Source organism: Saimiri boliviensis, chromosome 13, assembly GCF_048565385.1.
Source record: "Saimiri boliviensis isolate mSaiBol1 chromosome 13, mSaiBol1.pri, whole genome shotgun sequence".
Taxonomy (NCBI): domain Eukaryota; kingdom Metazoa; phylum Chordata; class Mammalia; order Primates; family Cebidae; genus Saimiri; species Saimiri boliviensis.
The window spans coordinates 40,905,681-40,927,741 of record NC_133461.1 but is presented as its reverse complement, the minus strand read 5'-3'; the positions used below and the strand labels follow the sequence as shown (position 1 = coordinate 40,927,741).

Below are 22,061 nucleotides of genomic sequence, written 5' to 3'. Positions count from 1 at the left end.
CCCAGGAGAGGCTGAGGATGGCACTCCTCTCACTGCCAAGGAAGGGACAGGAGCAGGCAGCACAAACCAGGTGGGCTTCACTCACATGGACCCCTCACACCTAAAGCATCTTTACCCCTCAACCAACTGGACCTTTACTACTCGGGTCCTTAGGGCCGAGCACTCAGTGGGCGTCAGGAGGTGTGTCTGTACCCTGGGACACCGGGTCCCTTCAGGCAGCACCGAGACACCAGCCCAAGCCCTGGGGGATAGGATCTGAGGTCTGGGTTGGGAGGGGTCCTGAGTTCTGGGAAGGCCCAGGCTCCAGGGCTCAGCAGGTCACCAGTGGCCACACTGCAGCTCCTTCCAGGACAATTCGCTCTCCAAACCTGCAAGTAGCTTTTGCCTACTTGACTTTTTGCCCTTAATTTCCCAGTAAACTTTCTGAGGAGATGAGGGAGAGAGAAATTCCTTAGTTCCTGGCTGACGTGACAAGCGGGAAGAAACCTGGAGCACTGGGCCCGGGCCTGGGCTGGGGGAGCGTGCTGAACACGGACACCCAGGCCAGAACCCAGGGCATGGCGGGGTTAGCAGAAGCCAAGAGCTCCTGGCCGGGAGGCAGAGGACAGCTGCCACTGGCTGTCCCATCTCACTGCAGGGGCCCTCATGCTGGACACCCCAGCTCTGGCTAGGGGAAGGGTAGGCTGGGGTCACCTTGGAGGCTGTATCCGATGTCACCTTCTCAGGGCAAAAAAAAAGGCCCCAACTCCTTATGCTCCCCTTGGTGTCCTCATGGGTGTTCTCAATTTTTCCAAGGTCTCTCCATTGTGGGAGGAGGCTGGAGGGAGGGAGCCACTGTCTGTCTGTCCTCTGCAAGTGTCCCACTTCTGTATGGCTGCTTGGCTCACTGCCTGGCTGCGCTTCTACGGGAACTCAGGCTGGGGCCCCTTGCTGGTAGAGGACAGAGTCTCTCCTTGGGGGTCCTTCGCCTGCTTGGAGGAGCCTCCGTTTGGTCACCTACCCGGAGAAGTGGCTGAGAGCTCAGTTCAGAGCAGCTTCTGAGCAGGGCCCAGTGGGAATGGCGCCCAGTGTGAGAGCCCAGCGGCTGGTGATTGGGAAGGGCAATCCACCTTCCCCAAGGTGGCGGGTCAGGAAGGGGGCACCTGGCAGTGCCTGCACATTATTCTACCCTGTGGGGCTGGTGAGTCTCTTTCTCTCCCACAAGTGAGGTGCGATGGGCTCCATATCATGGGGACAGTTTGTTGGGGGAGGAGCTGGTGCCAGGGTCAGGGACACCTGATCTTGGATGCTAGATGAATTTTCTTTGCCATGTTCTCTCCTTTCATTTTCTTTTAATGTCAGAGTATTAATGTCTTTTAATGTCATTTTCTTTTAATGTTTGAATCTCATCTAGAGGAGCCTAGGGACAGGGCTGTGCCCAGGGTGGGCCCCGATCACCCCCAGGGCTGGAGTGAGAGGTAGCAGTACAGCCACGCAGGCACTGCACCAGGAGGACGCTGTCACTTGGGGATTCAGCTGCTCCTGGCTGGCCATCTGCCTGGTCCTTCCAGGGCTGAGCCTCAAGGTGCGGCATTCCCTCACCCAGGCTCTCCACGGCCAGGCTCCAGGGAGTCCATGTTCTGGGGCAAGCGTCTGTGGACCTTCCCCTCTGTCCCTTTCCAGACATCTGCCCAACTGCCTACCTCTATCTCCAGGATCTCTGCTTCAGTGCTGGCCTTGAGTGCCCACACCCCCGTGGGCCACTCAGATTTGCCTCCTGTGGCCTGAATCCTCCTATGGCACAGCTGTGACCACTTCCTGCCTCCCTTGCGACTGCATGAGTCCCATCAGGGTGGGGTTTTCCTTGGCAACACCCAGGTGGGCACACCCTTTTGGGTGTTTTAACGGAGGGGAGAAGAATGCCCCAGGACGAGGCACTTCTTTACTCAGAGAGGCACAAGCCCCACCATGTGGAAGACCCCAATTGCTCTCCTTCCCTCTTCTCTTTCTCCACACCAGTCACCCAGAGCTCCAAAGCTCTCTCCCCAACCCTCAACCACGAGATCCCCAGAGGGGCAAGAGGAGGAGGTGGGGAGTCGCTGCATCGCAGGGCTGCATCAGGGAAAAGAGGGAGGAGTGAGGGGGGAGCGGGGCAGAGACAAGTGGGCCCTCACGTGAAGGGGGCTGGCGCAGGCAGCTACTACCTCCTCGGCTCTCGCTGTCCGCAGGCTTCACCTGGATCGGCCGGTTCATCTGCAACAGAGCACAGGGGGACAGCGTTATAGCAGGCCTGGGGATGAGGAGACAGACACCCAATGCTCAGGTGCACAGGTGGATGCAGGGATGCAGACTGCGCCCACAGACACGCGCTCCCACATGCTGCTGCAGGCGCACACACCTTTACAAAGCTCGGCCCATCTCCCCTCGACGCACAAGCCCGAGGTCCCCTTCTTTTGGGGGGTCTGTCTGGATGGGAGAGCTTAGGGTGCCTCCTCCTCTGACTCCAAGCAGTTCCTGCTAGCCTTTGTTATCAGATTCTGAGGTTGACGGACACGCTGGCCTTGTCTCTCTGTGTCACACAAGGCCTTTGTGTCCCCAAAGCACACCTTTCGCTCAGCTCTAGTTCACTCCAGACATCTGCCTTTATGGAGATGAGCTGGTCGCTGGCTGCAGATGGACCCCACCCAGGCCAGGGCATCCAGCTTCACCCCAACCCATGCCAGCTGGCAGACGTGGCCTGTGGGTGAGAGGTGGCTGAGGCCCCAGGCCGCCCAGCTCCATGGTTAAAGCAGAGCTCAGGGCTGGGGCTCCAGGTTGCAGCCAGGGTCGTCCTCTCAGACAGTGCATAGAGTGGGCACAGCTATTTGGCCCCTGTGATGTCTGGGTGCCAGGAGGACAGGAGGGCAAGGCCTGACTCCCCTGCCTGCCGGCCTCTCTTCCCTCTTGGGGATCCGTGTCAATGGCCTGTTCCTGCCACTAGGGGTCTCTGGACTCCAAGCATTCCAGGATCTGCTGCCTGGCTTCTAGTCTCACCTGGAGGCACCAGGGTGGGCTCTCCAGTGCGGAGGTCCCAGCGTGTTTTAAGCAGTAAACATGAGGAGGATCACAAAAGTAAACTTCAACTTGATGTCTCTGCCAGTGCTTCTGCCCTTATGCACCTCCCTGAGCCCTTCTTGCATCTGCATTTCTCTCACAAACTCAGACTCAGAGAGGCAACAGAGCAGATAAACCCCCATTTTAGAGATGGAGATACTGAGGCCAAGAGGTGTTCAGGTGCTTCCCAAGGCCACCATGTGGTAGGGCACGGCTGGGAAGCGGGGCCTGCAGGGTGATTTCTGCCTGTCTGTCCCGTGCCTTGAGACCTTCCATTGCCAATTCTCTCCCGTACAGCGAGCAGCTGGACCAGCCATCACAAGCTTCCTCCTGCCTTCTGGTCTAGGACTTGAAGTGAGTTTTGGCTGCGTCAAGACAACTGGATGGGGGAGTATGGGTGCCCGTGACTCAGCAAGGTGAGTACGAGGCTATGGGAAGGGCAGAGCCGTGGCCGGGAAGGACAGAGACAGGAGGCAGGACGCAGTCAACAAGGAAGGAGGCATAGGTAGCCGGAGGTGGCAGGGGATGGTGCCAGGGTCATCCCACCGAGAGGGGCTGAGGTGTCATTGTTCGCCACCAGGTCCCCACTGGACATCCCTTATGGAATTGAGGGAAGGTAAGGTGCATTGTGCCCAAGCCCCGGCAGCAGAGAACACTGCCATGGTACAGCAAACTCCAATCCAGGAGAAGGAGGAGGAACGTAATGAAGTTTCTGGCTTCCCCATGAACCAGCTCCTTCCCAGTCCATGAGGGAAGGATCCAGAAGGCCAACCAGACATCTGGCTATGGGAGAAGGACTCCAGGAGGGAGCCAGGTGACTGTGCTGTTTGGGACTCAGCATCCACCCTTTTCTTGGGTGCCTGTCCTCCTGCAATGCCCAGTCCTTCTAGGCTTCTTTTCCCCTGAACCTGTGACGTTCTTCTCCCCTAACCAGATTTTAAGGACTGATCTGGACCCAGTTCCAACCCTGATGTTCTCTTTGACATATTTCTACAGCTTTCCTGCTTATGTAATTTTACAATTCTCTAAGGTAGGGATTATTATATCCATCTTTTCAATGAGAAGAACAAAGCTCTGAGGAGTGGCGGAGCTGGGATTCAGCCAGAATGAGTAGGTACAGTGTTGCTCATGCAATGGCCTTTGGCTTCGCCATATTTTATCTCATTTGACCCCAGCTGCTCCAGGAGGAAGGGGACCAAGGAAGAAGTAAAATACTCATCCCATAAAGGGAGATTGAGGCCAGGTTCTTTGGGCCATCAAATCAAGTATCTTTTCTGCCTGACCTCCCCAAAATCTGGCCCCACTGCCTCTTGCACCATTCCCACCCCACATCCCGGCATCCTCCTTCCCAAGTCCCTTCCCTGGGCCTGCACGCTCCCTGCTGTGCCATGAAACCTTCTCCTCTCAACAGCTATTCATTCTTTAAGCCTAGTCCACTTGGCTTCTGTTATGAAGTGTGCCCCCACAATTCATATGGTGAAGCGCTAACTCCCAATGTGAGTGTATTTGAAAATAGTGCCTTTAAGGAGGTACTTAGGGTTGAATGTAGTTATAAGAGTAGGGCCATCATCCCATATGACTGCTGGCCTCACAAGAGGAGAAAGAGACATCAGGGATGTGCACACAGAGAAAAGACCACAGGAGGACACAGCTGCCATCTTCAAACCTCACCAGAAACCAATACCGCCCACACCGTGATCTTGGACTTCCAGCCTCTGGAGTTGTGAGAAATAGATTCCTTTGTTTAAGCCACCCAGTCTGTGGTACTTTGCTGTGATGGCTCTAGCAAACAAAAAAGCCCCCTAGTTCACGAAGGCTGGTTGGAACCCCATTGGGAAGGGTACTATGGGGAGCTCCTCATTTTCCGTTTGTAAGGTATACACAAGGCTGGAAATTGACTTGCAGGTGGGAATGGTGCTTAGGTGTCCCAGGCCTCCACAAGGACCCACAAACCCCTGAGAATGGGAATAGCTGATATATGCATCACATTGCTAGATCATCACAACTTCTATGATGTATGCAGATAGACTATCTAACTTCAGTCAAGAAAATGGAGTTTCAGAGAGGTTAAGAAGTTAGCTTGAGGTCACAAAGGTTGTAAATGGTGATATCAACATGAACCCAGGACTCCTGACATCTGCCTGCTTATTTAGGCGATGCTGGGAACAGGTGGAATAGGCTTGGGATGGTCCAGGAAAGTTCCAGGCAGAGGGCAAGGGGGGTGCAGGGAAAGAGAGGGAAGCAGGGAGCCAGATGAAGAATTGAGCCTTCCCCTGCAAGGATGGAAAGAAGGCCTGGCTGAGAAGGGGCGGACATGGGGGTGTGAACCAGAACCGGTTGGGCTTTGCTGCTCTGTCCCAACTGGGGAACGAGGCCATTCCTGGGGCGGGAGCCTCCATTCCTGGGGCCAGAGCATGCCAGGAGGACCCCATGTGCCTAGGGGCCTCATCCCGTGTGAGCGAACAGCTGGGACCATTGGAGGAGACTCCTTCCCTGGCATCTCATTTCTGTGTTTTATGGCCAGTCTTCTCTATCTGGGCCTGAGAACAGCTGGGGTGAGTCCTGTGGATTGGCATGGCCAGGGTAGAGCTATTTCTGATATGATGGGTCCTATTTTCCATGGCAAATGAAATTTCCCTGTGCATGAAGGCTTCCACACTAGTGGCCACCCCAGTCATAGGCAGCCAGACCACTGCCCTTGGCGCCTGGCAGCTGTGATGCCCCAGGAGCCCTCCCAACCAGACAGGTCCTGGATGGTGTAGGCAGACCTCCTCCATAGTGTGCTGCTGGGCTCACCCCTTACACACAGGCCCCTCGGCTTCTCTCCAGTTTTCCTGTGGGCTTTCTAACAGTGGGGACATGGAGTCTTATTCAGCCTCCCACCTGCCTCAGCCACGGCCTGGGCACCTACGGGGTGCTCTAGGCAGACTGGTAAAGTAGAACTGAATTGGTTCTTATGCAGCCATAGCTTCTGGGTCATTTTTCATGTCCCATTATAATCTCATGGTGGTCAGCATCCAGACAGCCTTTGCGGGACTTGTCAGAGAGCTGCCGGGCTAGATGGTGAGATAATATACGGCCCTGTGCTTTCTTAATTCTCAGCAGAAATAAAGTGTCAGGCTCGGTCGGGAAGATTTCTCAGCTGGAACAGGCTCTGCACAGGTGGCCCCGGCCTGAAGGGAGACCTTCCTCCCTCCCCTAGTCCTCGGCTAGCCTCACCCAGCCCTGATTCTGCCCTGAAGAGGGAGGAGGATGGAACACATCTGTCCTGGGGGAGGAGGCGGGGCCAGGCTGCAGAGATGGGACAAGAACAAGGCAGAGACAGAGAGAGGGGAGAGGCGGAGAGAATACTGGAGACGGGGAGGGCGAGGGCGAGGGAGAGCAGAGGGCGAGGGCGAGAGCGAGGGCGAACAGAGGTGAAGAGCCGGGAGAGGAGGGAAGAGCCAGAAATGAGACCAGGAGGAAGACCAGAAGAGCCGGTTACCATCTCCGTGCCTTTCCTGTAACTTTGCCCCCAGGACCCTGGCCATGGCCTCAGGACCCCTTTGGTGCCCTTTCTGCCCCTGTCTCTGCTCCTCTGTCAGCCATTCCTCTCCACCAGCACACTGCCCTCCCTGGAGGGTCCTGGGGCTTGTGGCTGCTGGGAATCTGAGTTAGGGCACAGGAGCCTTCCTTGCCACCCTCTTTCTGAGATGTCCGCAGCATCCCCATGAAGGCCCCATGGCTTTAGTGGATGTCCCCCTCCAGGTGCCTGAAGGGGGTTTGGCGAGCCAGGCCTGCCCTTCCTGGGTCAGGAACAGCTCCCTGCAGCCTCCCTGGAGGCTTCTGGGGTCCATCCTCTGTGGACATCACAAAGCCTTGTGGACTGTGTTTTATTTCCAGCCGGGTGCCCCTCCGGGGGAGCGAGTGGGCTGGCCCAGATCTGGAGCTGTCCGCTCCCACCTGCTGCAGGGAGTGGGCAGGTGGATGGCCCCTTTCCCCTCCTCCCTTCCGCTCAGGCTCTGCCTCCCTTCCCCCTCCCCATGCCTCTGCCACTTTTTGCATCAACACATATCCATGCATTAAACAAGACATTCCATTAATTTCTTCATCATCATAACTTAAGCTGGGACATACCCTTTAAATATTCATTCAGCTATGAAAACTGGGCATTAAAATTTTAATAATGTCAAGCTCATTTGAACCAGCCTCCTTGGGGACGATTACGATACAATTAGAATAAATACGATGATTGAGCTGGTTGAAAGGCTTCACCTGTCCAGTGTGGCTCCCTGTGGAAGGGGAGGCCTGTGGCTCGTGGGCAGACAGACAGACAGACAGGCCAAGCTGCCCTTTCCCAACTCTCCTGCAACCACCCCGCTGCTTTCCCTCCTTCCCCTGCCTCCTCTCGCCTCTGGTTCTGGTTCTGTGCTGCTGAGGCCACTCCCACCAGCCTCTGCAGGTCTCTGCTGCCCCCCTCCCCGAGGACCAAGGTGCAGGCCACCCCTGTCTGGGTAGGTGGCCCTGATTCACCACACCAGTTCCCGCTACTCCTCTCCTGGTCCTGGTACCACCTGGGCTGGCTCACTGGGCTGGTGTGTGACATTTTCCTGCCTCCACACTTCTCTTCTCCCCTACCTTACTAGGGCTCCCTAGGCTGAAATGAGTACTCGCCAGAGCAGGGACAGCCTGTTTGGGGGTGGTGGTGCCCAACTGCATTCTGCCACCAAAGGAGGGGAAAGTCTTCACCTGGCTTCCCCTTCAGCAGCAAACACTGTCTTGAGGGTTGGCCTGGAGGTTTGGAATGGAGCTGAGCCTCCCTTGTCCTTCACTGCCTGATGCTTGCTTAAAGCCAAAGCTGGAGAAGCCTGAGGCGGAGGGGGTCCACTCCTGCACTCACCCTGCCTCACTCTTCCTAGGGACAGCTGTCACTGCCCACAGGATCATGGGTCCTCCTTGGAGCTGGCCCCTGGTCCACCTCTGTGCCCTCTCATTCATGCTGGGTCCCAGCAGGGCCCCCCTACCTGTGCTACCTCTGAAATAATGGGGTTGACTTTCTCCCCACCTGGAAAGCTTACCTGTCAATCCTCATTGCATCCAAACCCTCCTATCCCTCCAAAGTCAAGGTTTGAAGCTCACCTCCTACAAGGAGGCTTCCTGATTGTCACACACGAATCTGCCCTCCTTTCTCTCTCTCGTGTGTGCGTGTGTACATGTGTGTGACAGAGAGAAAGAGAGAGGGAGAGAGAAAGAGAAAGGGAGATGGAGATGGAGAGAGACTTACTTCACAAGCAAGAGTGGAGACCAGGGCCCCTACTGACTCTGCATCCCCAGAGCCACCCTTAGGACTGTGCTTCCTCCCTGGAGTGTGTGTGTACACCTGATTAGTGCTATGTGACATCACAGACATCTTCAAAGAATTCACTGCGGCAGGAGCCAGGGGATTAGGATTGAAGAGATAATGGAAGACGTGCAAGAGCAGGCTCTCAACAAAGGCCAGCCTGCACTGGAAGGTGGGGACCAATGCCCCGCAGGGAGCTAGCGGGGGTTGGGGGCAGCAGGCGCTGACAGCCGAGGGGACTGGCCTGTGGGGTGGCCAGCATGCTGTACAGATTGAGTATTCAAACTTCAGAGCTGGCTGGCGCAGCAGCTCACACCTATAATCCCAGCACTTTGGGAGGCAAGCCGGTGGATCACCTGAGGTCAGATGTTCGAGACCTGCCTGGCCAACATGGCGAAACCCCATCTCTACTAAAAAATGGAAAATTAGCTGGGCATAGTAGCACACACCCATAGTCCCAGCTATTCGGGAGGCTGGGACAGGAGAATTGCTTGAACCCAGGAGGCAGAGGTTTTGGTGAGCTGAGATCGCACTACTGCAGTCCAGCCTGGGTGACAGAGCAGGACTCCATCTAAACAACAAACGTCAGAGATGAGGGTCCTTCTGGTTTCTTTCGGGACATGTTGGTGCCTGGAGATACCTGCTCCCTGCTCAGCAGAAGGGCTCACCTCACCAAGCTTCTGAGAAATATCACTGGAGACATAGATTCGTATCTTCCCCAAACCCACAGCCTTCACCAGGAGGGCAGCTCTTACCTCGTCACTGCTGTGTGGTCTCTGAGGAGGGCAGTCCTTGTCCACCTACTCGTGGGCATGCTTGTGTGGACTTGGCCCTGCTCATCATCTACCCTGCTCTTTTAGGACAACACCAGGTCGTGTCCACCCAGAAAACTCAGGTTTTATCCTCTGCCCCCCATCCCCGTCCCAGCACACACGATGGTCATGGAAACAGTGAAACAGCAGGCCTGCACATCAGAGCTCACTGGGAGGGTCTGTGCCCTGATCCTGCCAGCATCACTGCTTTGAGAAAACAAACGTAAATTGCAGGACCCCTTGTTCCAAGCGCAAAAAAAAAAAAAAAAAAAAAAAAAAGTGTCATTAAAGTGCTAAAATAGAAAAGCTTTTCCTTTCTCTCATGGTTTTGCTTGCTCTCTCAACTTATCATGATTTTTTTTTATTTGCTATTTGATGTCATTTTAAGTAAAGACAACTGTAAATTTAAAATTATTAGCATGGACTTTACAGTTCATCTTTATTTTGTGCAATGCCAGTTTTAAGTGCAAATATCAGAGCATTTACCTCCTATGCAGAATCACCAAAATTACACAGTTCCTGTTTTCTGATTCACGCCTGGAGGGTGCCTTCAGCTGGAAACACAAGCCAAACTCAGGAAGGCTGAAAGAGAGGCTCTCCAGGCAGGAAGCAGGTCCCAAGGGATGTCTCCTTCAAATACGGGGACCCTCACAGGCTGCTGGAGTCCCACCTGCAGCCTGGGGTGCAGCTTGGGCCTGAGGATGGCCGGGCTCCCCTTCTCATTGGCTGTAGACTAATGTGTCATGCCCCAGCTGAGGGTGGGTTCTGAGATGTCAAGCCAGACATCACCTCTTCCCATGGGCCCTCAGCCCTAACCCACAGTGGACAGGCAACTTTCAAGGGTATTGTAAACCCTGTGCCTGGGACGTGTGAGGTATCTGGGCAAGAGACTCATCTTTGCTGAGTCATGGCCTCTTTTGGCTGGCCAGACCTGACACAGCACAGCCAGCCTGGACTGCTGCAGGGCGAATGTGATCAACCCTGACCCTCTTAGCCTCTGCCCAGGCCACTGTTCGCTGGTACAAAGGACAGCAGCGATTGCAGGTGGGACCCTGGACATGGGTGGACTGGGCAGGTGGAGAGAGGCAGAACTGTGCAGGAGCAGAGACTCCAAGCCCCATGGACTTCGCTTGCAAAGTACACGTTCAAAGATAAAGTGTTAAGAATTTCAAGATGGGCCGGACGTAGTGGCTTATGCCTGTAATCTCAGCACTTTGGAGGCTGAATTGGGTGGATCACCTGAGGTTGGGAGTTCGAGACCAACCTGATCAACATGGAGAAACCTTGTCTCTACTAAAAATACAAAAACAAACAAACAAACAAAAAACCAAAAACAAAACAATTAGCTGGATATGGTGACAGGTGCCTGTAGTCCCAGCTACTCAGGAGGCTGAGGCAGGAGAATCCCTTGAACCCAGGAGATGGAGGTTTCGGTGAGCCGAGATTGCACCATTGCACTCCAGCCTGGACAAGAGCAAAACTCCATCTCAAAAAAGAAAAAAAATGGATTTCAAGAAGGAGACTGCCGAGCCCAAAACTCAAGCGTGGGATCCTTCTGAGTGTGGGGCTCTGTGTGACTGCATGGGGTTACCTGCCCATGACACTGCCCTAGGGATGCCTTTCTGGGTCCCCATCTTCATCTGCCCACACAAGACATCAGGTGTTTTGTGGATCATCAGGTGTTTTAAGCATTGCCCAGGTCTGTGCACTAGTGCTGTCCCCAGAAAGATCATTACTCCATTTTTTAAAGATAAGTTTTGTGCCATTTTGAGAGGATAGGCCCAGAATGTTCAGCCATAGGGATGAAAGCCTGGTGATGCAACCAACTCGATAAGGACAGAGAAATCACCAGTGAGCTTGTGGGGACCAAAGGTGGGTTTGCTCTCCAGAGACCCTGACCTCCACCAGAACTTTGCCTTTCCAGCGCCTAGCAAATTCTGATTAACAAGTTAACTAATGATGAAATTATTTGTTTAAAGCCCCAGGAGGGCAGAGTCTGCATCACAGGCCCTGCTGAATTCCAGGGCCTGTGCTTAGTAGGCTTGGAGTTGCTGTGGGAGGAAAAGAATGAACCCTTGCCTGAGGGCTTCTGCAGTACCCTAGTGAGACTGGATCCCAGGGGAAGCGCAGAAGCCCCACACATTATTTGTAGCTTGTTGTAAATATATTAATGTTTTAATTACCTCCTTAATAAATCGCATAGGGTGCATTCCATAGAGAGGGGTTAGAGATTCAAGAAATCTCATCTGTTGTCAGCATAAAATTCTGACTCCAGGACACTCTCTGTGGTGATCTCAGAGACACCTGGATACCACCATACTCACCACCGTGGTCCAGATTCTGAGGCCTTCCCTGGCAGGCCAGTTGGTGGCACCCCTTCTAGGGCACGAGGGGCAGATCGCCAGGCTGCCTGCGGGTACAGCAGCTCTCGCCTCTTCCTTCCTGCCTACCTCCTGAGCCTCCCTCGGGCCTCAGTTGCCCCTCTTGCCCTTGTGATCTAAACTAGGTGCCCCTTCAAGCTCCCCTTGTCTTTCCTCATTGTCTTGCTGTGATTTGGACTACTATGGCACAGATTTATGGATTTATTTGTCCAATGTTTGTCTTTACTCTGAGAAGTTACCGATGTCCATGCAGAGCCCAGCATGGCCCTGATGCACAGTAGGTGGTCAGGAAGTACTGACCAAATGATGACTGAATCCCCCATCACACCTGTCACGGCCCTCATTCCCTCCTGCTTTAGCTGTGCCCTTGTAGCAAGAGTGTCCAGAGGCCAGAAGTGGGTCACCGCCGGACAGCCTTTTTTCCAGCCCAAAGAAAAAGGCCCTTTAATCCTCCCTCCTCCAGCAAAGTGGCGTGTTGCACCTTTGGATTAGGAAGGGTTTACTGAAGCGGCGGTGATCATCGTTTAGAGAGACAGCCAGTGAGCACCGACCAGACAGAAGAACCAGAGGTTATTGTTAAAATATGCAAATCCAGAGCCCATTAAAATGCAAACCCTCCAGATAAGATTTTTTAATAAATCTGGTCTCTGCTCCCACTCCCCACTCTGAGGAGGCCATCTGATGCTTGTCGGGTCAGGACACATATCGGCATGTAGGGCCTGTCAGCTCTTCACCCCTCTCCTCATTCAGACTTCTAGTGCTGGGCTGCCTCGGTGGGGCTGGCTGTCCCTTCTGCCCTCGATGCCCTGTCCCTTGGACAGAGCACTTGAGGTCGTGTCACGGTAACCTGCAGACATGTCTCACTAAGTCCCCATACTGGCTGCATTCCATTATTCACCTCTCCTCTGATAGCTGTCTGCAAAGTGAAGTCTCAGGCCTTTGCCTCCTCCAGCAAGCCTTCTGTGATTGGGTCCACTCAGTTACACTTATCACCTTTCCAGGCATCACCTCTGGACTCACTTTCTGTAGAAAGTAGCCCTCAAAGAGATGATGGGCAGGTCGCTGAGAGAAGCCGCACAGGCTCCTGAGTATGGTAATGGCATGGTGGGGAGTCAGGCTGGACTTGGGCATGCCGGCTTTGAGTCAGGATGGAAGGAGTCAGGCGTGTGGGCTGGTGCTGTGTGCCTGGCCAGGGGTGTGCACTTGGGGCTCGGAGGCATGAGTGAGCTGTAGTGGGAGAGAGTTTTCAAGTCCTTTTCCCATGCTCCAGACCTTCCATGACCTCATGACGGGGCTCAAGTCCTTCGGTCCTTCCTGAAAGCTAACATGTCAGGTGAGCAAACGCATGGGGTGGGCAGGATGTGGATGGAGTGGGGGTGGGAATAACTACCAAGGACCTGGAGGAGAGTGGAGGGAAGGGCCAGCAGGGTATGAAAGCACGTGCAGCAAGTCGCCGAGGGTGGAGGACAGCAGGCAGGTGGAGGCCGGGAGGACCTGGTGTGGCCGAGGAGGCCCTGAGCTTGTAGAGTGGGCAGTGGGAGCCACTGCTAGTCTGCAGACAGCATTGCCCTAGGACCGCATTTGGAAAGAGCAAGGAGGCAGCTGTGTGTGCAGGAGGTCAAAGGTGGCTGGACACAGTTGACCAAAACACCAGGCAAATGCTTGTTTAGTCCAAGAATGGCCAGCATTACCTTGGCACCAGGTGCCTTACCCCGCGTGGGATGACAGGAGCCTAAGGCTTGGGCATAGGAGGTGCTTGATGAATTGACCCAAATTTCCCCAGATCGGTTTTTATTCTTGGTTGGTAGAATGACTCCTCACTGCAGTCCAAGCCTGACCTTGTCTACCTTTCACTTGCAAAGGGTCTGGGAGATGTGGGGTGGGACGCAGTGGCTCGGTCCAGGCAGCACCCTTTGCAGCCCATGTAGCCTCCTTGGTCCAGCCCCCAACAAACAAGCCCAGGCAGTTGCTATGCAACAGGCTGCTCTGCTCGGCAGTGTCCAGAGAGAAGCTGTGAGCAGCCGTGACAGAGCCTGGTGGGCCGGCGGGGCTGCCGCTCCTCCTCCCTGCTCTCCCCACTCTCTCCCATCCCTCTCTGAGCCTCTATCCTCTCCCATCTCTCTACAAAATGCTTTTCCCTGCACCTAAGGGGCAGGGCTGGGTTGGCACAAATGAAAGAGGTGCCCCTCACAGTGGTCAAAGTTCCCTCGAGAGGTCCAGCCCCAAGTCCAGTGCTGGTTTCCCAAGGGGAAGGAGGGAGCCGCTCCCTGCTATGGGTTTGGAGCCATATTTGTGGGTAGATGCTTCCCGCCAGTGGCAGGTAAGGTGGAAGGACACAGTGAAAATCACCAAGATGGAACTGGTGGACCCGTGACCCTGCTGCCGCTGGGCTTTCGTGCCCGAACCTCTCAGCCAGGGCTCTCCAAGGCCCGCACTGCCAAGGGCAGAGGGTTCTTTGTCTCCAAGCCCCAGGTCCGTCCTGCTCCTGAGAATGCGCTAGGGCCGCACTGGCAAGGGTGGGAGGATCCTTGTGGTCTTAATTAAGATTTGCTGCCGTGGCAACCAAGCTAATTAGCCGGAATGGCCGGGCTGGGTCGCTAACCCTCTTCAGGGTGGAGGAGTGAGGGCGTGCAATTTTTTAAATAACAGCGGTGAATAGATAATTTAGATGAAACAGGCCCTGATTTAGTTGTGAGACCTGGATTTCGGTCTTACCTCTGCCTCATACTTGCTCATACAAGGCAGGGCTGTTTCTTAACCTCTGAGCGGCCTATCCACGTATCCCCTCATGGGGTGTGGAGGGGATTAAATGTGATTGATCCTGCCAGGCTCTGAGTATCCTGTCTGGCGCCTAGTGAAAGCCCAGAAAATAAGTGACAGCTATCCTCCCTTCTTCTCCCTCCTCTTCTTCTCCCTCCTCCCCCTCCTCTTCCTCTCTCTTCCCCTCTTCCCCCTCCCCTTCCTCTCTCTCCTCCCCCTCCTCTTCCTCTCTCTTCCCCTCTTCCCCCTCCCCTTCCTCTCTCTCCTCCCACTCCTCTTCCTCTCCCTCCTTCCCCTCCCATTCCTCTCCCTCCTACCCCTCCCATCCCTTCTTCCCCTCCCCTTCCTCTCTCTCCTCCCCTCCTCTTCCTCTCCCTCCTTCCCCTCCCATTCCTCCCCTTCTTCTTCCTCTCCTCTCGCCCTCTTCCCTCTCCCCTTCCTCTCCCTCCTTCTTTTCCCCTCCTTCCCCTCCTTCTCCTTCTCCTCCTCTCCCTCCTCCTCTTCCCCCTCCTTTTCCTCTCTTTCCTCCCTCTCTTCTTCCTCTCCCTCCTTCCTCTCCCCCTCCTTCCCCTCCTTCCCCTTCTCCTCCTCTTTCTCCTCCCTCTCCCCCTCCTCTTCCTCCTCCTCCTCTTCCTTTTCCTTTCTCTCCTCCCTCTCTTCTTCCTCTCCCTTCTTCCCCTCCTCTTTCTCTCCTTCCTCCCCCTCCTCTTCCTCTCCTCTATCCCCTCTTCCTATTTCTCCTCCTCCTCTCACTTCTTCCCTGCCTGTCTTAGTATTTCTGTCATTTTGAGGAATACCTAACATTTGATTTTTTTCCTTTCCACTCTGAAATCCTCAGGCTCTTTCAGGCTCTACTGAACTGAAGATGTTGGATCATCTCTGGGGAAGAGCTGAGAATGGGGTGGGGAGGCCATGCCTCTGGTTGGTCTACCTGCACTGAAGCTGTTGCTGTGATGGGCCACACACTCCTTTCATCTAACCATCCATCCAGCCATCCACCCATTCCATCCACCCATCCATCCACCCATCCACCCATCCATCCATCCACCCATCTGCCCATCCACCCATCCACCCACTCATCCATCCACCCATCCATCCATCGACCCACCCATCCACACATCCACCCATCCACACATCCATCCACCCATCCATGCATCCACCCACCCATCCATCCACCCATCCATCCATCCACCCACCCATCCATCCACCCATCCATCCATTCACCCACCCATCCATCCATCCACTCATCCATCCATGCATCCATCCACCCACCCATCCATCCACTCATCCATCCATCGTTCCATCCATCCATCCATCCACCAACCCACCCACCCACCCATCCGTCCATGCATCCATCCACCCATCCATCCATCCATCCATCCATCCATCTACCCATCCACTCACCCACCCATCCATCCACACATCCATCCACCCATCCATCCATTCACACATCCATCCACGCATCCATCCACCCATCCATCCATCCATCCACCCATCCATCCACCCACCGATCCATCCATCCATCCACCCATCCATCCATCCATCCATCCACGCATCCATCCACCCACCCACCCATCCATCCATGCATCCATCCACCCATCCATCCACCTATCCATCCATCCATCCACCCATTCATCCACTCATCCACCCATCCATCCATCCATCTATCCATCCATCCACCCACCCACCCATTCATCCACTCATCCATCCACCCATCCATCCATCCATCCATCCATCCACCCATCCATCCACCCATTCATCTATCCATTCATCCATCCAGCCACCCATCCATTCATGCATCCATCCATCCATTCATCTACTGAGCACCTCTGTGTGCCAGGCCTTGTTCTATAGAATTGGATGGCACAGCAAACATGAGTGACTCTTCCCTTCTGGAGCCACCACCCAGTCTCCAGAAGGGCCTTGCTGGGAAGGCACTGGGTCCATCCTTCCCAGGTGCTGGCTGTGCACTATAGCCTGATTCCCTGAATGCCCAGCCACGCAGTCCTGCACTTGGCCTCCACTCTCCTGAAAGTTCCTTTGTGGCTCTTGGGTATTTGCTCACACACTTAGTGTTGGAATTAAGCTCCCTCCTGCGTGGGGTGTCCTAACCTATGATGGCCAGCTCTCATGATTAGAAAGGAGGTGTTTCTAGCCCCAGCTCATCTCCCCTGCATTTTCCCTCATCCACCCTGCCTGCCACCAGTGCCCCACTGGGCAACTCAAGCCCATCTTCCAGGGTCTGCCCTCAGTGCTGGGCCACTATGCAGCCCTGAGGTTTCAGGGTCTTCCATCTAAACTCCCAGGTCTCCCTTCACCACTGGGTTTCTGGGCCCAACACCCTGACAGCTCACACCTGTCTAGGAGCCCTCAGATGTGGGGTCCTGGGCCTGGTGAGGGGCTCTCTCCAGCTGTGATTGGCCCTTCCCAGCCCACAGTAGGACCACCGCCATTGGCGATTTAGAGCACACTGGCTGGGTGGGAGTGAGAGGGGGTGGCACTGTGGCCCCTGGTGGCTGGGCGGAGACCCTTGTCTGTGCTATCAAGGGCACAGTCTCCCTTACCTTCCAGACTGCCCCTGTGTAACTGTTGCCGCGACTCCCCCAGGACTCTGTTTCTAAGCTGAGCCTCTCCATGGCCAGGAGAGGGGTTGTGGTTGCATCCCCACCTGGCTCTGACCCTGAGGGACGGCTCCTTCCTCTCTCCTGTGGCTCCCGGGCCTCAGTCCTAGGCCTGGCGAGAGCAGCAGAGAGTCCCCAGGCATGTTAAAAGAAAAAACAAGGCCCACACCAAGTAAATGACAAATGGAGAGGAAATTGCTCTTAATCCCCACGCCACAGCCTGATGATGCCGGCCAAGCGCAAACCTGAGTCATCCTAGAAATGGCACCGACATTTGCTTTTTGGAATTTGTTTTGTCTCTGGGCTTTAGATTTAATCACACACACACACTCTCTCTCTTCCCCTCCCTCCTTCTACTCCCCCTCCCTCCCTCTGCCCCTTGCTCTCCCGTTTTCTAACATGAGCCTGTACCGCCAGCTCGTCCAAGTCTCTTTTCCTGGCCTTAATTAACACAGCTCTCCAGCTTCCAACAGGCTAATGATGAATCGGGTTAAATTCCAGACAACAGCCGTGCACCGCCATCAATTAGCCATCTCCGGGGCAGCTTCATTAATAAGCATCGATCACTGCCCTCCTCCTGGAACACGCCAGGGTCTCTGGGTCACAGGCACTGCCTGCAAGGGTGTCAGGCTCAGGTGTGGGTGTGAGCGTGTGTGCGTGAGGGCTGGAGTGTGTGGTGAGAGGTCTGTGTGAGTGGGTGTGCAAGGGTGTGGGTGGGCCATGTAAACGGGTGACTACAAGTGTGTGAGGTGTGTGCTGCACGTGCAAATGCATGCGTGTGCATGTTCTCGTGTGAGTATGCAATTCAGTGCATGCAGTGTGTGTGTGTGTGTATGTGGCCTCCACTGTGTCTTCTCTAGCTGTCCTCTGAATTCCCTGTCCTCCCTGGCCTGTGTCTGGGCAGGTGGCTCAGGTCCTCCCTGACTCCTGAACATCAGGCTTCTCACAGGTGCACTGCCCCTGAAGCTGTCCCCCTCTCCTCTCCCCTTAGAGACTCTGCCTGTGGCTCTTTCTTCAACTTGCACTCCCGTGGAGGTAATTCCGAATCTCCACTGCCAACCTCTCCCCTTTCCACCACATATGCTGGATGACTCTGGTCATTCTCCCTGGCACAGCCTCCAGCCCAAGGCCTGACATCCCCAGCCTGCTGTGGCAGGAATATCACTGCCACTGCCGAGGGGCCCAACTCCTTCCCTCCAATACCTTCTGCTTCCCCAGCTTGGACTCCAGCCCTGTTCCAGGCATTCATAATCTCAGTGCTACGGTCCTGCATTTGGCCTCCTCTGACATTCTTTGCCGCACACTTCTGAGCCCTGAGGAGCAGCTGCCACCTCCCCAGATCACACAGCCCATCTGCTCAGTCTGCTGGCCACACATCCCATGGCCGGCCCCAGGAGCCTCACTGAGGGAGCACTCACAGCCAGAATGCGCCCGTCATGGCTGCGGTGGGTGCCAGTCTCCTCCTCTCTCCTTTTCTCTATCCCGTGCAGAGCTTTGCTCTGTCACCCAGGCTAGAGAGCAGCAGACTCAGGCTCCTGCTTCAGACTCCCAAGTAGCCGGAGCTACAGGCATGTGCCTCCACACCCAGCTAATTTTTCAAAAACATTTTTTTGTAGAGAAGGTGTCTCTGTTGCCCAGGCTGGTCTCGAACTCCTGGGCTCAAGAAATCCTCCCACCTTGGCCTCCCAAAGCTGAGTTTACAGTCATGAGCCACCCCAGGTGGCCTGTCCTGTGCAGGTCTTAGCATTGTCTCCCCTCCATAAGCCCAGGTCCCCACCCAGGAGTCCAGGACACCTCAGTGGAAATTTGTCCACTGGCCATTTCTGAAAACCTGCTTTGAAGGGTGGCTGGTGTCACCCTCCGACTCACATGTGTGACAGTGGACCCAGAGGGCCCATGGGCCCTGGCACACATGCATGCCAGCAGGGATGGATGTGGCCTCCTGAGGCAGCCACCAGCAGCTCATCTCCTTAAAGGTTAATTAAGAACCTGAAGCTGGATGGCGTGCGCAGCCGATGACGGTGGATGCGGTGTCTCTCCAGGCCATTAAACACTAATTAGGTTTGGAAAGTCTATCAAGCTCCTGAGGTCTCTTCAAGGCAGGTGCTGGCCCTGGGGTGTCCTTCGAAATGCCAGCGCTGTCACCCCGACCCCAGGTGGGGCTGTCGGGCTGGCCCTATGACCTGAGGCTCTGGCCCCGTCCCACTTCATTTCTTTCCGTCTCACTGTCCCTCCCGAACCCCAACCATCTCTGGCTGTGCCCTGGTTCTTGCAGGCCTGGTGGTCTGTCTGTCGATCCTCCCAGGCTATAGCCTTTCTGCTTGGGCAGCATCTCCTGTCTCTGCTTCCTTGTCAGTGGCTCAGAGGCACTAGTCAGAAACGGGCCCTTGGTGGCCCTGGGGTCTGGCGGGCAGGACAGGAAGCTCACAGTGTGGACCCAGCTGGCCTGGACTCCAGTGCCTCGCAAACGGAAGGAAGGGAGGATATGGTGGGGAGACTGCCGAGACCCACCGCCTCCCATGGTGAGCCTCACACCCTCCCATCTTCAGAGCTGCCTGAGGGCCTTTTCTGAGATGGTCTGGCCTCAACACTGCCCACCTTCAGCACAGCTCCTGTGTCCCCAGATACCTGGTTCTCTCACCAGACCCCACCTCCCCAGGGTCTAATGTCTTCCCCGGCCAGCCACTGAGTTCGGCAGGTGCAGTCAGGAGGCAGCTGTTCCGGATGGCATTTCATTCATTCCCTCCCTCATTCGTTCATTCACCCCTCTGCCCCCAGCCCTGGCATGTTCTAGGAGGGTCTGAGGAGGAAATGTCCCTGCAGGGAAGTTCCCTCAGTGACCACGGCTTCAACTCCAGGTGGCAGCGTCCCCAGCCTCGGAAGTCACATTCCCGTCACCTGGGCCCCTTTATCTTCAGCACAAATGGTTTGCCACACGGTGCAGGTGCAAAATTTGCTTCCTGGTGGCAGAAGCATGCTCATGTCCAAGTCTACCAGAAAGGCAGATCGCTCCACCCACTTCTGCCTCTACCCTCTTGCAGGCCACCATGCCAGAGATAGGATTCTTGGTTCAGTTCCTCTAGAAAAGTTGTGAAGCAGAAACAAGTTTATCTCCGGTTCTCCCTGAAATGCCTGGCTGTGTTTAACCTGACCCCTGCCCCATGTTTGCAATAAACATCTGGAAAACTGCCACCATCACCACCACCATGTCACCATCATCATCATCGCCACCACTTTCACTGCCACCACTGCCACCATCTGTTACCATCACCATTGTCACGATGACTGCCACTGCCACCACTATCACTACTATCATTGTCACCATTATCTGCACCTGTCAGTGTCACAAAGGGACAGGGACACCGAATAAAACATTGCTTAGCTCAAAAGGATACTGCTAATGGTGGAATTCTGGGTGTTGGGGCGGCAGGCGGTGGGTTGTTCTGGGTGGAGTGGAGCCTTCTTGGGGCCTCTCACACCCCATGTCATGGCAGCCCCCTACAATCTTTGGGCTCCACTGTGCACCAGGCCATGTGATGTCAAGACTAGCTCGGCCATGACTACCAGTGACTTGAACTCAAAATAAAAGATTTTAAGTTCTCTGTGCTCTTGCTTCATTTTATGGATTTAAAGATGCAGGAGCCGTGTGTGTGTGTGTGTGTGTGTGTGTGTGTGTGTGATCTACCTTCACAGACTGGCTTTGAAAGCAGAATAAGCCACATGGCAACCATGCCCAGCACCATGCCCCAAGGCCAGTTTGATGTCCATTTGCTTCCCTCCACCTTTCTCTCTGGACAATGCCTTGAACTCCCACTGCCCCAAGGAAGACCAGGCAAGGGGATGGGTAGTGGCCATCATTTGGGTCTCTGCATCTGTCCTGATCCCAGAGCCCAGGATTCCCAGCCTCCTCTGACAGGCAGAGCTGAAGCGGGCTGTGTGGGCACAGGAGGCGCAGCCCAATTTTATAAGCACAAAGTATTATGATTGCATTGATTTCCATCATAAATCATATTTCCTATCTCCTGCCTCTCTCTCCTGCACACCCCAAGTTAAGCCTTGGTATTTTCTTTAGCTACTGCCACTGCCAAGCCTGGAGATGATATTAGGATAATGATGATAAATTTTACCCTGCTGCCAAGCCACTGCTTCTGTATGGGGGAGGGAGAGTGTTTGTCCCCCAGATGGATCCCTTGACCAGAAAGTGGGGGCTTGGCTTGTGCCTGGGGGAGGCAGGATGTTTATCAGAGCTTGGCTATGTGGGTCCACGCAGATGGATACGTAGATACATTTGTGTGCGTGTGAGTGTGCTCATGCAGTTAGCCATGTGTGTGCAAAGGCCTGAGAGGCGGCTGGGCATGGTGGCTCATGCCTGCAATCCCAGCACTTTGGGAGGCTGAGGCAGGTGGATCACTTGTGGTCAGGAGCTACAGACCAGCCTAGCCAACATAGTGAAATGCCATCTCTACTAAAAATACAAAAAGTAACCAGGTGTGGTGGCATGCATCTGTAATCCCAGCTACATGGGAGGCTGAGGCAAGTGAATTGCCTGAATCTGGGAGGCGAAGGTTGCAGTGAGCTGAGATCACGCCACTGCACTCCATCCTGGGTGACAGAGTGAGACTCTGTCTCAAAAAAAAAGGGGGGGCCTGAAAGGAATCTTGCTGGGTTTATTGTGTGTGGACACATGGCCATGCACCTGCCAGTGAATGAACACATGGCAGAGAGGGGGCAGGGGGCAAAGCCAAGGCGAGAGGGTAAGCACTGAGCTTCCGAAGGCACAGCCACTCCCAGTCTTGGGATTGCCAGTAACTTGGGATCCTGTGTGTCCTGCTGTTTCCCCCATACAGTGTACCCCACATGCTATCGCCATATTAATCCTTACTTAGCACGGCTTTGTTAAGCCCTTTCCTCCTTAACAGCCTCAGCAGCTTCCACTGTCATGTAGTTGAAATGGGGTCTCCCCTTTGTGACTCCCACCACAATGCCCAGCCTGGCAGTGCATGGTAGATGTCTGTATACAATTTCCTACCAACCCCAGCCTCAGGAAATCTTCCTGAAGTGCAGCCAACACCCAGTCTGGGGCACCCATTCTGAC

The 22,061-nt window shown here is 54.8% G+C and overlaps 1 protein-coding gene across 50 annotated transcripts in view; it reads right to left on the bottom strand.

Annotated features, from left to right (window-relative positions):
* Window positions 1–22,061, bottom strand: part of CELF4 (CUGBP Elav-like family member 4) — a 322,490-nt gene that overhangs the window by 77,924 nt on the left and 222,505 nt on the right. For 25 of the 50 annotated variants that reach the window (XR_012513121.1, XR_012513123.1, XR_012513122.1 and 22 more), the window contains exon 3: window positions 2,154–2,232. Coding sequence is in view for 44 of the 50 variants with exons in the window: in XM_074383559.1 (XP_074239660.1) it covers window positions 2,154–2,232 (79 nt within the window). In the remaining 6 variants the exon portion in view is untranslated. The remainder of the gene's footprint in view (window positions 1–2,153; window positions 2,233–22,061) is intronic. The other 25 variants (XR_012513124.1, XR_012513125.1, XR_012513126.1 and 22 more) reach the window with 1 other exon arrangement.